The sequence below is a fragment of the Macroventuria anomochaeta genome (assembly GCF_010093625.1).
Source record: "Macroventuria anomochaeta strain CBS 525.71 unplaced genomic scaffold BU25scaffold_12, whole genome shotgun sequence".
Classification (NCBI taxonomy): domain Eukaryota; kingdom Fungi; phylum Ascomycota; class Dothideomycetes; order Pleosporales; family Didymellaceae; genus Macroventuria; species Macroventuria anomochaeta.
This window is the reverse complement of record NW_022985373.1, coordinates 747,370-760,789: the sequence shown is the minus strand read 5'-3', so window position 1 is coordinate 760,789 and position 13,420 is coordinate 747,370. Positions and strand designations below refer to the sequence as shown.

At 51.8% G+C, this 13,420-nt stretch overlaps 3 protein-coding genes across 3 annotated transcripts in view; 2 read left to right on the top strand and 1 right to left on the bottom strand.

The window, feature by feature from the left end:
* Positions 1-971, top strand: part of BU25DRAFT_409876 (uncharacterized protein) — a 4,527-nt gene extending 3,556 nt beyond the window's left edge. The window contains exon 4 of the mRNA XM_033706160.1: positions 24-971. Within this exon, the coding sequence (XP_033563053.1) occupies positions 24-614 (591 nt within the window). The 3' untranslated portion in view covers positions 615-971. The remainder of the gene's footprint in view (positions 1-23) is intronic.
* A 1,067-nt stretch (positions 972-2,038) lies between these two features.
* BU25DRAFT_447817 (kinesin light chain 1) lies at positions 2,039-5,498 on the top strand (the record flags this gene model as incomplete). The annotated part of the gene is made up of 3 exons (XM_033709560.1): positions 2,039-2,991; positions 3,056-5,293; positions 5,467-5,498. The coding sequence occupies exons 1-3, from the start codon at positions 2,217-2,219 to the stop codon at positions 5,496-5,498; spliced, it is 3,045 nt and encodes a 1,014-aa protein (XP_033563052.1). The 5' UTR covers positions 2,039-2,216.
* Positions 5,499-6,968: 1,470 nt separating this feature from the next.
* BU25DRAFT_390834 (uncharacterized protein) lies at positions 6,969-10,537 on the bottom strand (the record flags this gene model as incomplete). The annotated part of the gene is made up of 2 exons (XM_033704590.1): positions 8,563-10,537; positions 6,969-8,511 (listed from the first exon to the last, which is right to left on the bottom strand). Exons 1-2 carry the CDS (start codon positions 10,134-10,136, stop codon positions 6,969-6,971), a joined length of 3,117 nt encoding a protein of 1,038 aa, XP_033563051.1. The 5' UTR covers positions 10,137-10,537.
* Between the last annotated feature and the right edge of the window lie 2,883 nt (positions 10,538-13,420).

The following is a 13,420-nucleotide window of genomic DNA, read 5'->3' as shown; positions in this document are numbered from 1 at the left end:
GAGCATACCAAGCAGACGGACAGGTGCAGAAGGCGGTAGCACTGCTGGAGGCTGTGGTCGAAATGAAAGAGAAGACGCTGCTTCTAGAGCATCCCTCACGACTGGCGTCACAGCATGCGCTCGCAATGGCATACCAAGCAGACGGACAGGTGCAGAAGGCGGTAGACCTGCTCGAGCGCGTGGTCGAAGTCGAAGAGAAGATTCTGGTGCCAGAGCACCCAGATCGACTGGCGTCGCTGCAGGTGCTCGCAATGGCATACGAAGCAGACGGGCAGGTGCGGAAAGCGGTAGACCTGCTGGAGCGCGTGGTCGAAGTCGAAGAGAGAATGCTGGTGCCAGAGCACTCATCACGACTGGCGTCGCAGCACGCGCTCGCAATTGCATACCACGCAGACGGACAGGTGCAGAAGGCGGTGGACCTGCTCGAGCGCGTGGTGGAGATCAAGGCTCGCGTCCTACGAGCAGACCATCCTTCGCGGCTGGTGTCAGTCGAAGCTTTGACTGACTTGTATGCAGAGCAAGCTGTCGAGTCAGACGAAGCATTATCCTCTGCGTCTTTTGAAAGCTCTCCTACAGCTGGCTCTGCTGGTCATGCTGTTCAGCAGTATGACTAGGGTCTGCCTGCATGACTCTCTGCTATTTGTAATTGTACATTCATATTTGTTGCGGTATTAGTCGGTCCATACGAGACCCTATTACCCTTGCTTAGACTGTTCTGGATTAGCACGTTCCAGAGTCAGTATATAGTCGTCTTCTCCTCACTAGCAACCTGATAGTCCTACGTTATCGTTTACCGTAGCTATCAGTATTATACAGCGGCCGCAAAGGGCTTTTTCACCCCTCACCCCTTAGTGTTTGGAACTAGCCCCTGTGGCAGGCTTCAAACCTCTCTTTGTACAATAAGAACAGCGTAGGTTCTTTGTAGCCTTAAGCTATAAGACACCTACGCATCTCTAGCTGGAAGAATTACCACATCAGTTTAACATGATAGATTACCACCCATGCAGGATGACTAGCCCCTCTCCTAATTATGCTATGCGATAGGCGGTATAGGTTACACAGCTGATCCTGGTAGAGTGCTAGTATCAATCTGGTAGACCCCTTGTGGGGAGAGTCGTGCAGTGAGATCAAAGCTGACGCCAGAGCCGGAAATCGATATACACGGATCAGTCGCCAAATCACACCCAAAAGTTGCATAGGCTGACCCTTGTCATCGCCGGCCCGCAGGTCTCGCACCACAATACTGAGTAGCTAGTCTATCGTACATCTGTCTTGACGAGATGGAGCCGGAAGCGACAGGCAGATGCGAAAGAGCGCTCTAAAATTTACTCCTCAATCTCGAATAGCAGTCTGCCGACGCAAGTCAGCAACTACAAAATTTCAATTAGGTGGCTAACGTCTGTCCACGCGTACCGGGACGCACCGTGTCACAGGACAGGTTCGCACTCCGAGCCTTCACAACGTCTTATATGCCACTTTATAGGCCAGTAGTTGATGTATTAATGTTATGCAGTCGTTTCTCCCTAGGCACATCAACCTCCGACAAGAGCTACCGCTATATTAGCCATGCCGTCAACGAAACCGTCGACGCCGTCAAATGTCCCATTGTCAATACCCCATTTGTCGGTTCGCCATCTACACAGTTTGCGTAAAAACCGGAGGGTGTCATAGGAAGTACAGTCAAAGGAGATCCTGTCTCTAAGCTTAAAGGGCCACATGAAGATAAAAAGTGAAGTCTGGGAGTCTCGCCGGGTGAGAACGAAGGTCACAAAGGGCAATCGAGCGCGTCGGGATGCGCTAACGCGCTCGGCATGAAGGAGGCTTGTAGTAGCGTGCTCATCTGTTGCTATAACCTATTGTGCCGAATTCGATGCTATGCCCACTGCAGACTGTGCTGTAGTCCAGCTATTGCTGACGCAGAGTCTCGCTTAGCACACTCTCTGGCGACCCCGGTCGTTCTGCAAGAGCTCGAGCCTGCACTTTACTGCTGAACCCCCGCACGTGGAGCTGTGTAACTGGGCATCGCCGACTGCACACTCCCAAGCGTCCCACAGCTCGTAGCCTGCTCAGCCGTTCCATGTCAATGCATGACACTTACGCTGGACGAGAGACGTTTACATCTGCTCTGCGCTTCCTCTCCACAATCTTATGCTTGCATCGTGATCCATTGAATTGAGCCAATATTCATCGCTCGGGGCGGCCATGTCAGCGCCGCGATGCGCCTTCTGAAGCACTTGCCGGGCAGCGGTTTCGAGCTGATCACTTTCAACAATGACGACCCTCCCCCGTACGCTATCCTATCGCATACCTGGACCGAGGGTCAAGAAGTCACGTACAATGAACTGGTGGCCGGTACAGGCAAAGACAAGACTGGCTATGTCAAGATCTGCTTCTGCAGCGAACGAGCTGCGGCGGACGGCCTGGAGTACTTCTGGGTCGATACCTGCTGCATCGACAAGTCTACCAGCGACGAACTTGGCACAGCAATTAACTCCATGTTCCGCTGGTATCAGCGTGCATCCAAGTGCTACGTATACCTATCGGATGTCTCGGTGCCGGATGAGATCACCAACGCTGAGGCCTTCCGGATAGAGTGGCAGGCAGCCTTTCAACAGAGCCGATGGTTCATGCGAGGCTGGACGTTGCAAGAGCTTCTGCCGCCGGCTAGCGTCGAGTTCTTCTGCAAGCAGGGCAAGCGGCTGGGTAGCAGAATGTCTTTGGAGCAGGACATCCACGAGATCACTAAGATTCCTATTGGGGCTCTAAGAGGACAAAGTCTCAGCAGGTTCAGTGTTGAAGACCGAATGAGCTGGGCAGCCAGGCGCACGACAACGCTGAAGGAGGACAAGGTGTATTGTCTGCTAGGAATATTTGGTGTGTTCCTGTCGCTTATATACGGAGAAGGAGAAACATATGCCACTCTACGGCTGAGGGAGGAGATACAAAAGCGGCAGGAAGGGCGCGGGACTGACAGCTCGCGTGACTTGTCCGGTACGTGCTCACTTAGCAAGGTAGCACACTTCTGTGCAAGTTGTACATAGCTAACAGTATCTAGTTTTGTCATCGCTACCGTTCCCAAGAAACGAACTCTTTGTCGGACGAGCAGACGAGCTCCGATCTCTCGAACAGCACCTTCTCATCTCCGACACCCACCGGCGGATGACAATACATGGACTAGGAGGCTGCGGGAAGTCGGCGCTTGCCGTCGAGTTTGCATATCGCGCACTGGTAACACATGCTAGACTGGTGTTCTGGGTGCCTGCTATCAGTCAGGAAAGCTTCGAGCTGGCGTACCGCGAGATCGGAGTCTGCCTCCGTATCCCAGGGATCACTGACGACAATGCAGACATCAAGAAGCTTGTTCAGAAGATGCTCAGCTCAAAGAGCGTAGACGACTGGCTCATGATCGTTGATAATGCTGATGATTATGAAGTGCTACTGGGTACCACGGATAGCCACTCGAAGCCAGCTCGACTGCACGACTATCTTCCCCGCAACGATAGAGGCGCAATTATTTTCACCACTCGGAGCAGGAAAGTGGCTGGAGCTTTGACGCCGAGCAGCGTCTTGAGGCTGAATGACATGAGCAAGGCGGAAGCTAGGCAGCTGCTAACGCGGCGAATAACGCAGCAGGCGTTGCTTGATGACGAGACGGCTGTTGACGAACTGTTGGAAACCCTCACATGTCTACCGCTTGCTATTGTGCAGGCAGCCGCATTTATCAACAACAACGATGTGTCAGTATCTGGCTACATATCGCTGTTCCGACATGCTGGTGCGGAGACCGAGCTCTTTAACCAGCACTTCGACGACCCCAGCAGATACGAAGAACTGGACAGCACGATCGCGAAGACATGGCATGTCTCTTTTGATCAGATACGCAGACAAGATCGGCTTGCCGCAGAATATCTCTCCTTCATGACATGCATTGATCGCGTCAACATCCCTCAGTCGCTGTTGCCTCCTGGAGACTCCTTAGTGCAGCAAACAAAAGCGCTCGGAACACTGACAGGGTACGCGTTCATCACGGAGCGCCTACAAACGGTACAAGAGTCAGATGGAGACAGGTTCTTCGACATGCACCGACTGGTTCACATGGCGTCTGTCTGGTGGCTAGACAGACATGATGAGCGTGCAGCCTGGGTTGACACAGCGGTGGCGCGGCTCCAGGATCTAGTGCCGTACGGCGGGCATGAACACAAGGAGGTGTGGACGACGTACCTGCCGCATGCAATCCATGTGGCTGGAACCCACGGTATCGTAGGCAAAGCAGCCAGCGCTTCGCTTTTAGATCGCGTAGGGCGGTGCCAAGCAAGCCTCGGGCACTATTCAGCAGCAGAAATAACGCACCAACAAGTGTTATCAATGATAGAGAACGCACTTGGGCCTGAGCACCCACACACATTGACAAGCATGAACAACGTAGCTCTAGCACTCAACGGTCAGGGAAAGTACGCTGAGGCAGAGACGATGCATCGCGAGACGCTCAGGCTGAGCAAGAAGGTGTCGGGAGACGAGCACCCAGACACGCTGAAGAGCATGAACAACGTAGCGCAAGCACTCAGCAATCAGGGAAAGTACGCTGATGCAGAGGAGATGCATCGCGAGACGCTCAGGCTGAACAAGAAGGTGTCGGGAGACGAGCACCCAGACACGCTGACAAGCATGAACAACATAGCGCTAGCACTCAGCGATCAGGGAAAGTACGCTGAGGCAGAGACGATGCATCGCGAGACGCTCAGGCTGAGAAATAAAGTATCTGGAGACGAGCACCCACACACGCTGACGAGCATGGACAACATAGCGCTAGCACTCAGCGGTCAAGGAAAGTATGCGGAGGCAGAGGAGATGCATCGCGAGACGCTCAGGCTGAGAAAGAAGGTGTTAGGAGATGAGCACCCAGACACGCTGACGAGCATGAATAACATAGCACTAGCACTCAACGGTCAAGGAAAGTATGCTGAGGCAGAGGAGATGCATCGCGAGACACTCAGGCTGAGCAAGAAGGTGTCTGGAGACGAGCACCCACACACGCTAGCAAGCATGAACAACATAGCGCATGCACTCAGCGATCAGGGAAAGTACGCTGAGGCAGAGAAGATGCATCGCGAGACGCTGAGACTGAGAAATAAGGTGTCAGGAGAGGAGCACCCAGACACGCTGACGAGCATGAACAATGTGGCGCTAGCACTCAGCGATCAGGGAAAGTACGCTGAGGCAGAGAAGATGCATCGCGAGACGCTCAGGCTGAGCAGGAAGGTGTTAGGAGATGAGCACCCAGACACGCTGACGAGTATGTACGGCCTTGCTCACTTTCTTGCAAACCAGCTGCGCTACAATGACTCCCGCTACCTGTACGAACAAACATGCGCTTTATACGCCACTGTTCTTGGGGAGGATCACCCAACGACTCGCGCTTGTCGCCAACACTACTCCCAATTACTCGCAATGCTGGAGCAGGACCAGATCTTACTCTGTTCTGGAAGGCCAGAAAGTAGCTTAGGCGCGCGCACAAACAAAAGATCAAAGGTGATCCGTGGGCTGGCAAAAATTGGTATCAGAACATCAAAACTCCACAGAGGTTAGGCGAATATCACGTGTTTATACCACCCTAATCTGTCTGAGACCGATTGTTTGGTCATGGTAGTTCACCGCCGACATCTATTTGCTACAGTCGCGAACAGACAGGGGGGTATTAACGAAAGGTTGATTGACGACGTTAACGAAACGATCGACAGCATAATCAACATCGCGGCAATCCTCATCGGAAACTGATACCCTGGAGGAGCATTGACTGCAGAACATTAGCATATCAATGACAAGTCTGCAAAACATGCAGTTGAATTATTCCGAGGTCCAGAATGCGAACCTGTGCCGGGACACCGTGCGTCCCGGCACACTCGGACGGACGTTAGCACCATCTGCAGGGACTAAGGCAGATGCAAGGATGTAAGAGTCGAGAGGCATGGGGCGGGAGTATCCACATGCGGGGCGAGGCAAACCCCGCGACTGCGTATCCAGGACCGAGCAGACGGATATGCTAGTTATCCCTATCCACATGGCGGTGGAGATCGCGCTGAAGCCGAACCTCAACCACCGCGACATACGCGAGAAAGTTAAACGCAGAAGGCGAAAAGAACCCTGCGAGAGTATCGTTCGATGACGAGTCCCATTCCGTATATATCCTAGACCCTCGCGTCGAGCGCATGACACCTAAGGTGCATCCCTCGGTGCAGAGACACATCCCGTTGCGAGACAGGGTTGCAATTTGGACCCCCGGCGTGTCTCCTGTACAAGTCCGTGGGATCATCGTTGTTTAGGTGTAACTCTGTGCCTATTTCTCTTCTGGGACACAAGTCTCCGACACGGATTAATGCAGTAGTGATGATGCTGTCGATCGTTGCGTTAATGCCGTCAAACGACCCTTCACCGAGTACTCCCTGTCTACTCATGACACAGAGAGCCTCTTCAAATAACGGAGAGCTTGGAAGAAAGCTAGATTAAGAAATATGGCCTTGCTAGGCTTTTTAGATCACTTCGACACAAGAGGGTGCGTGCCCGGCCACGCCGAAGGGTGGGGAAAGGATCCCTGCAGACTAGCCCCAGCATCAGTACGTCTTGGCGTGCATTAGCACGCCTACGTGATGCTGTATCTTGTTGTAATGAATTCGACGCTGTGCTGACCCCTGTACAGCATGCTCAAGTACCTTCGCAGCTGTGGCATATGGCGGCCAGGTATCTAGAAGCCTCTACGGCGACCCACGTGGTCGCACAGGTTTTGGTGCCCTTCTCCCGCTGTTTGCATCCTTCTATTCGGGAGCTTGCAGCTTCTCTGGTCAACAGGGGCCCGAAGTACAATGTCGATATGCCGCTCTAATTTCAATGATCAAATAGATTATAGGACGTGCAGGTATGAGAGACTGAATGAATACGCCTAGAGGGCTTTCACGATCTGTATCGAGCCATGTTCAGCTGGTGATCTCAACCCAAACTCCATCAAGCATCGTACGCTTGACCAAAGTGTGAGCCATTTCCATGCAAGTGGCTCCCCTCCTTCTACAGTCTTCGCATACATCCCAGTCTCCACCAATGCAGAGACTGCAATGATAATGACATTCACTTGTCGGAATGCGTGTTAGGCAGACATCGCATTCCATAGGCGACCAGTCATTGCTACTGTCGCGTGATGTTACTCCCTCGCCGTTAGTATCCCCACCATATCCGTTCAGAAGCTTCGATACTGCGCTATGTCCTTTCTTCGTGGCTATCCAGAAAGGCTTTCGCCCAAACCTGTCGGCTGTTTGAGGGTCGATGTTGTGCTTATTAATAAGCGCTTCCACAGTAGCAATGTCACCGCCAGCCGCGGCCCACCAAAGCAATGTCCGTCCGTGATTATCTTGCAGCTGTGGGATATTACCCCTTAAGATCAGAATACCGAGAGTCTCTTTGTGCCCCCCATACGCAGCCGCGTACATGGCACTGTCGTAACGTCCACCCTGCGCGTTGATGTCGGCGTCTTTGTCGAGCAGCATCTTGACTATCTGCTCGTGGCCTCCAGCTGAAGCTGCCTGCAGTGCGTTGCCGTAGTATCCACCCTGCGCGTTGACGTCGGCGTCTTTGTCAAGCAGTAGCTTGACTACCTGCTCGTGGCCTCTGTATGAAGCTGCCTGCAGTGCGTTGCCGTAGGATCCACCCTGCGCATTGACTTCGGCGCCTTGGTTCAGCAACATCGTCGTAACCGTATTCAAGCCTAACGATGCTGCGTAGTAAAGCGGTGTAGCCACAGTTTCCAGGCGTTTTTTCATATATGGTCTCCTCCAAGGACTGTCCGGATCATATAACTGGACCCAGGTGAGATATGTGGGGTTTTCTATTGACATTAACCTCATTGCTAGCCCACTCACTCCCTCAATGCCGTCTCCTGTTTTTTGAAGATGGCTGCTCCAGAACTCTGCCGAATACCTTGCAAGTGCGGATGTCTCAAGCATTCTTCTTGACAGTGGTTGCTGCAACTGGTTCAGATACTTCAAGGAACTTTCTGTTATCGCGTTGTGGCATTCGGCCTCTTGCATGCTGTACTGCTTTGCTTGTCCTTGCTTGATTCTATCTGACACAAGGTATTCTTGGACAGAATAGTGTGCTAGAGCGATGATCCGTTGGGAAGGCCGCGATCTCCCTTCCTCTTTGTTCGTTGTAAGAGTGACTAGACTGGAGCAAATGTTCAGCGCTTCAAGGGGGTCTTCTAGCACTTCGTCGCGTTCGAATGCTGGATCGCGCGTCACATCGATGGCAACGACTTCGGAAAACTCTTCGACGGAGAGTGGCCGCGCAGAGAACGTCAGCCACCGCAGGATACGTATCGCGTACTCGGAGTCGTCTTCGTTTATGGCAGAGAGAATGCGGTCGTACGTCTGGTCTAGCGTTTGCGGCAAAGTGGCGAGTGACTTGCGCAGCATCGCTCGATTGCGACACTTTACCAACGTGTCAAGCTGACATACAGCCCATCGGAACCTACACTGTCGTTAGCTTCGACTCTGCGGAAAATTGGGTGAACACACATACATCCCGCGAGCTCCGTCCATGAGTGCAGCCTCGATCTCTTGCCTGATAGCCGCGTCCCTGTTCCATTTTGCCAGATCCTTATCGTCAGATAGCCTTTGCTGAACGTATCGTCGTATATCCTCATCCACTACGTCCCTCTGAAGACAGACAGTGTCCTCTTCCTCGACGTAACTCTGCAACGAGCTCTCGATATCCCGCTCTTTCCGGCTGGTCATAAGCAGATGCAAATTGTCAAGCTGCCATCCAGACACTGTTTCAAGCACGTCCATTAGTCCTGGGCGTTGTGTACACTCATCGAGCGCATCGAGAACGATGTAGACATGCGTGAACTGTTGCATCACCTGCTGTGTTACCTCCAGAAGTGCATGCAGTGATAACTGTCGTTGTCCATTCTTGCAAGACGAGAATAATGCGTCAAGGCCTCTAAGAAATGTTACTGAGTGCTGTAGGAGCTGGCAGAGCAGTGAGCGGATCATCAGCTCCGGATCTTGTTTCTGTATATTGTTGAAGTCAAAGTAGAAGAATGCCGTCACCATACTAGTGTCATCATGGCAGTGCTGCAGCAAGTCCTCGATGATGGTAGAGCTCAATATAGTCTTTCCACATCCTGGAATGCCGTACAGCCATAGTCGCGATGCTGCACTCTCTTTCCATTCTTTGTACTTTGCGCTTTCCAGCAGCCAGATTCCGGTCTCAGCCTGCCGCTGCCTGTGCGCTTTGTGGTAGTTTGTGGACGGGTCAGGCGCCGAAAGCCAGTTGCAGATCTTGCCAATCCTTTCTTCTTGGCTTCGGCTGCGAGTATCAGTGTCATTCACAGGAGCACTTGCGACGTCCTCGGAAGACTCCAGTATCTCTTTTTTCAGTCGCTTCAACGCCTTCTCTTTGCCTTCGCCATAGATCAACGGTAGATGAATGTCAAATATGCCTAGCAGACAGTATGCTCCATCTTCTGAGCGTGTTGTTTGGCGATTATTTGCCCAAGAGAACCGCTCAGCTACGCTGAACTCGGACACTTGCCTCCATGACAGAGCGTCGTTAGATATTCCTGTGATTTCGTGGATGGTGTCTTTCAGCGACTTCTTGTCCCCCAGCCACACGCCCTTCCTCGAGAAGAAGTCAACCACTCTAGGAGCAAGAAGTTCCTGAAGTGTCCAGCCTCGGGTAAACCATCTGCTCTTCATGAAAGCTGACTCGCCATTCCCGTCTAAAGTGTTACTCTCAACATCTGACAGATAAACATAACACCTCCTCGCGTTTTGATACCATCGAAACATGGAGTTGATCGCTTCTTGAAGCTCTGAGCTGTTTGACTTGTCAATACAGCAGGTGTCTACCCAGAAGTAGTCTAGGCCGTCACGCTTAGCCTGTGATGCGCAGAAGCGGATTTTCTGATATCCCTCATTGCTTTGCGCGTCAATGTCTTCCACTTTGTCGAGGTTCTTCAGATCGTCGAAGGTTACCTCCTGCCCCTCCTTCCAGGTATGCGACAGGATCGCATAGGAGGGGATATTGTCGCCAATCAAGTCCTCGGTCCATCCGAGTCTCCCTCCGCTTGTGCTGTACAACAGTCGCATCGGGCCTTGTTTGTGTTTATATGCGCGAGCAGTAAAAGGGAGTCTTGGAGCCTCGAGGCAGGCTGAGAGAATTGATAGCGCACGGGAGATAGCTCGCGCAGGGCGTCGAGATCTTAGTCGTTTGTCCGTCGTGAGCGCTACGTAACAGTTCGCTAAGTTAAGGGTGAAGGCAGACGGAGCCCCTGGGTGCTGTGGTGTAGAAGTTGATCGTCGGGGTAAGCTGCGCTTCGAACATCGAGGGCGGGAGGCGCAGCCTGCCTGCGCCGTGACGCGAGCCTGGCCGGGCAGGGCTGACAACACATGACCGCGCGATAGCCACAACTGCAAGTAGAGAGGCAGTTCTTGTCTGAGGACGTGATGCAATGGTGCAGAAAGTGCAAGCCGAAGATCTTGGCTCAAATGACATCGGGATGTCCGTGTAGCGTGCTGGTTGCGCAAGGACACTGGCCTCAGGGACTCAGTGTCCCGCTGCGGGCCGGCACGCAGCGCGGCTGTTGCAGTAGATCCAATAGATGAACGTGTACCACGCAGGGCAGTAAGTCACGGTGGAACCGCCAAAGCAGTAAAATCAATAAATCAATACTTTCTGTTGTTGTTGTTGTTCTGTTTTCGGCCTCTCACCATGCCATCAGCAGGGTATGTTTACAGGACGTATTTCTCGTGCAGCTAAGGGTAGAGGGTGCTTGTTGGAACGAGCAAGAGCACTGCACCAACACACGCAGCACACATGACCTCCTTACTCCATAAGCCGTCACAGCAGCGATGACAACTGTCACCACCACCACCACCACCACCACCACCACCACCACAACCCATCTCGAGCGATGCCTTCATCTGGCACCAGCATGTTGTGTCAACAGGCCATCGGTGCGCAACATGCTATAGACTCATTTTCACGCACTCTCAACAAACATAACGCACGGAAGACCATTAGCATGCGCCACATTTATTTTTGAGTGTAACAGCGTAGGTATAGCGCGAAATTCATTACGATAGAATACAGAGGCATACCACTGCGCTAATGCAGGCTCAAATATGCCGAGATGCACGGATACGTCCCGCCAACTTGGGCTCGCTTCCAGGGATCTCCTGCTCCGCACTACGGGGCTCTCGGCATGCTCGCTCCTATGCCAGAGTGACCTCTCAAGCTCTGGGAGATGATCTTCATTTATTGCGGAAATTGCCAATGGACAGGGGGATATCGTTGAAGAGTCAATTGACGACCCCTGTGGAGTAAATCTGGTGTACCGTCCAATGTATCGTCTGTCAAATGGGATGAAAGAAATCGAGAAAAACAGTGTCGATTGAATGATGGGGCAAGCCCTGACTATATACTTCAGTGGAGGAATGTCATGTGACCTCCCATTTCAACATCGTCCGGTATACCCTACGCCAAAACCTGGAGTACACTACACCGGCTGTACGGTGTACAATGCACCAAACATTGACACGATACACCGTATATTGTACAGTGTACCTTACACTGAATTTCGGCGTGTCTCAGGCCTGGTGCAGTGAATATATATAGACAGGAATTTATGTTATTATGCTTTGCAAAAGTCTAGGGCCCTCCTTTGTTTGGTAGCTCAAGAAGAGCATACCAAAAAGTTGAAGTAGGGAGGGGTCAGGGGCTTGATCGGAGGATATATGTGTGGGCTTCTCCACGTGCTAGACCCTGAACCAGACTTTCACCACCACTCAGAAGCCACGGACATAGCAGATGTCAGGTCAATGTCACTGTTCTGTCTAATCTCTTCCCTTTCCACCATTATTCTTCTTCCCAATTTCACTGTTCCTTAACGTGCATCCATTTACAAGCATCACCATCATACTCAGCTTGACAAAACAATTAACTAGATACCCACATCACGTATCTGCCCCTTCCTCTTCTCATAGTGCCTATATTGGCATGGTTCTTTTCCAAAGGATGGGGTCCCAACACTTTTGCAAAGCACCAATAATGCATCGCACCTCAAGCTACCACGTATGAAAAAGGCCTGTCCTCATGTTATTCTGTCACGGTTTAGACTACGTGAGGAGAAGCCAACTATATACTGGCCCTGGAAGTCGCTATTCCAGAACAGTATATACCAGGGTAATAGGGTCTCAACCGAGACCACAACATATTTAAACACACAGAATAGTGAAATACAACCTCAGTTCAATCCTGCAATTCTTCCCACATGCGTACGGATCACTCATGATCCCCGACATATTCCTATGCACCAGTCTGTACAGTACTCTCCTCTTCCTGTGCTCAAGTGAACTCACATCCTATTCCCCCTTCCGTAATCATCCTTCCGCAATGTTCCTACTCACCTAGACCATACAATTTAGTACGTGGTGCCTACCAGTTGGATGCTGGTAGGTCTGGCTGTGGGGCAGTGGGGTCAACCAGGGGTAGGTAGTCCCTTTGGGATCTTGAGACTAGGTGGCAGCTGTTGGAAGGTGGCTTCCACGGGTGTCTATTACCTAATTGGGCTAGTCTGTTTACCTACTTAGCTGCATCCCTCGACGTCTGATAACTAAAAAGAATACACACACCAAACCTTACTTCCAATAGTAGCAAGTGCATGTAGGACGGAGCATGCAGATGTCTATGGCCTGTAGCTTTGGGGCAAGCTGCTCCTGCAGCTCTTCTCTGGGTAGGGAGAAGGAGGATGAAGAAGTTGACTGGTAAATGGGTTGTATAGAAGCGGAAGCTCCCAAGTACTGTAGGCTGTCGATATTGTTGGCAGCAGATAGAAATGCTCCAGAGGGGCGCTAGAGTCAACTAACGAGCGAAACTTGCATCAGTTAGATCACATTGAATTGGCAAGGAAAACACAAGAGACTCAGAGAACGCCATAGCGCCACCCCTTGACCCAGATAGAACTTGGATAACCTGGATCACTTCATGCACACAGTGCATACTTGCGGGCCTACAGTCAAGAGCAACACCATACTGCTCACGGTGCAAGCAAAAAGCACAGGTGGATGTATGCCTCCTCTATTGCTGGAAGGTTTAAAAAGAAATTGGTCAATATGTTGCAGATTCCTGCACGACAATGGTGCTCCTGAAGCTAAAGGACCAGGTGAAGGTATGGGATGCTTGATGTACCAATAGCTGCATATTGTCATGAACAAAGTACAGCGGTCCCTTGTGAAGAGTGCTGGAGTTAGCCAGCCTTGGTGCTGGTGAGGGTGCCTCCTTGGTCACAGCAGGGAGGTCCTTTACTACTTGAGGAGCAGCAGCAGTTCCATCTAGGAGGATGCTAGGGTCAGTACATCAGGCGGTAGCGGTG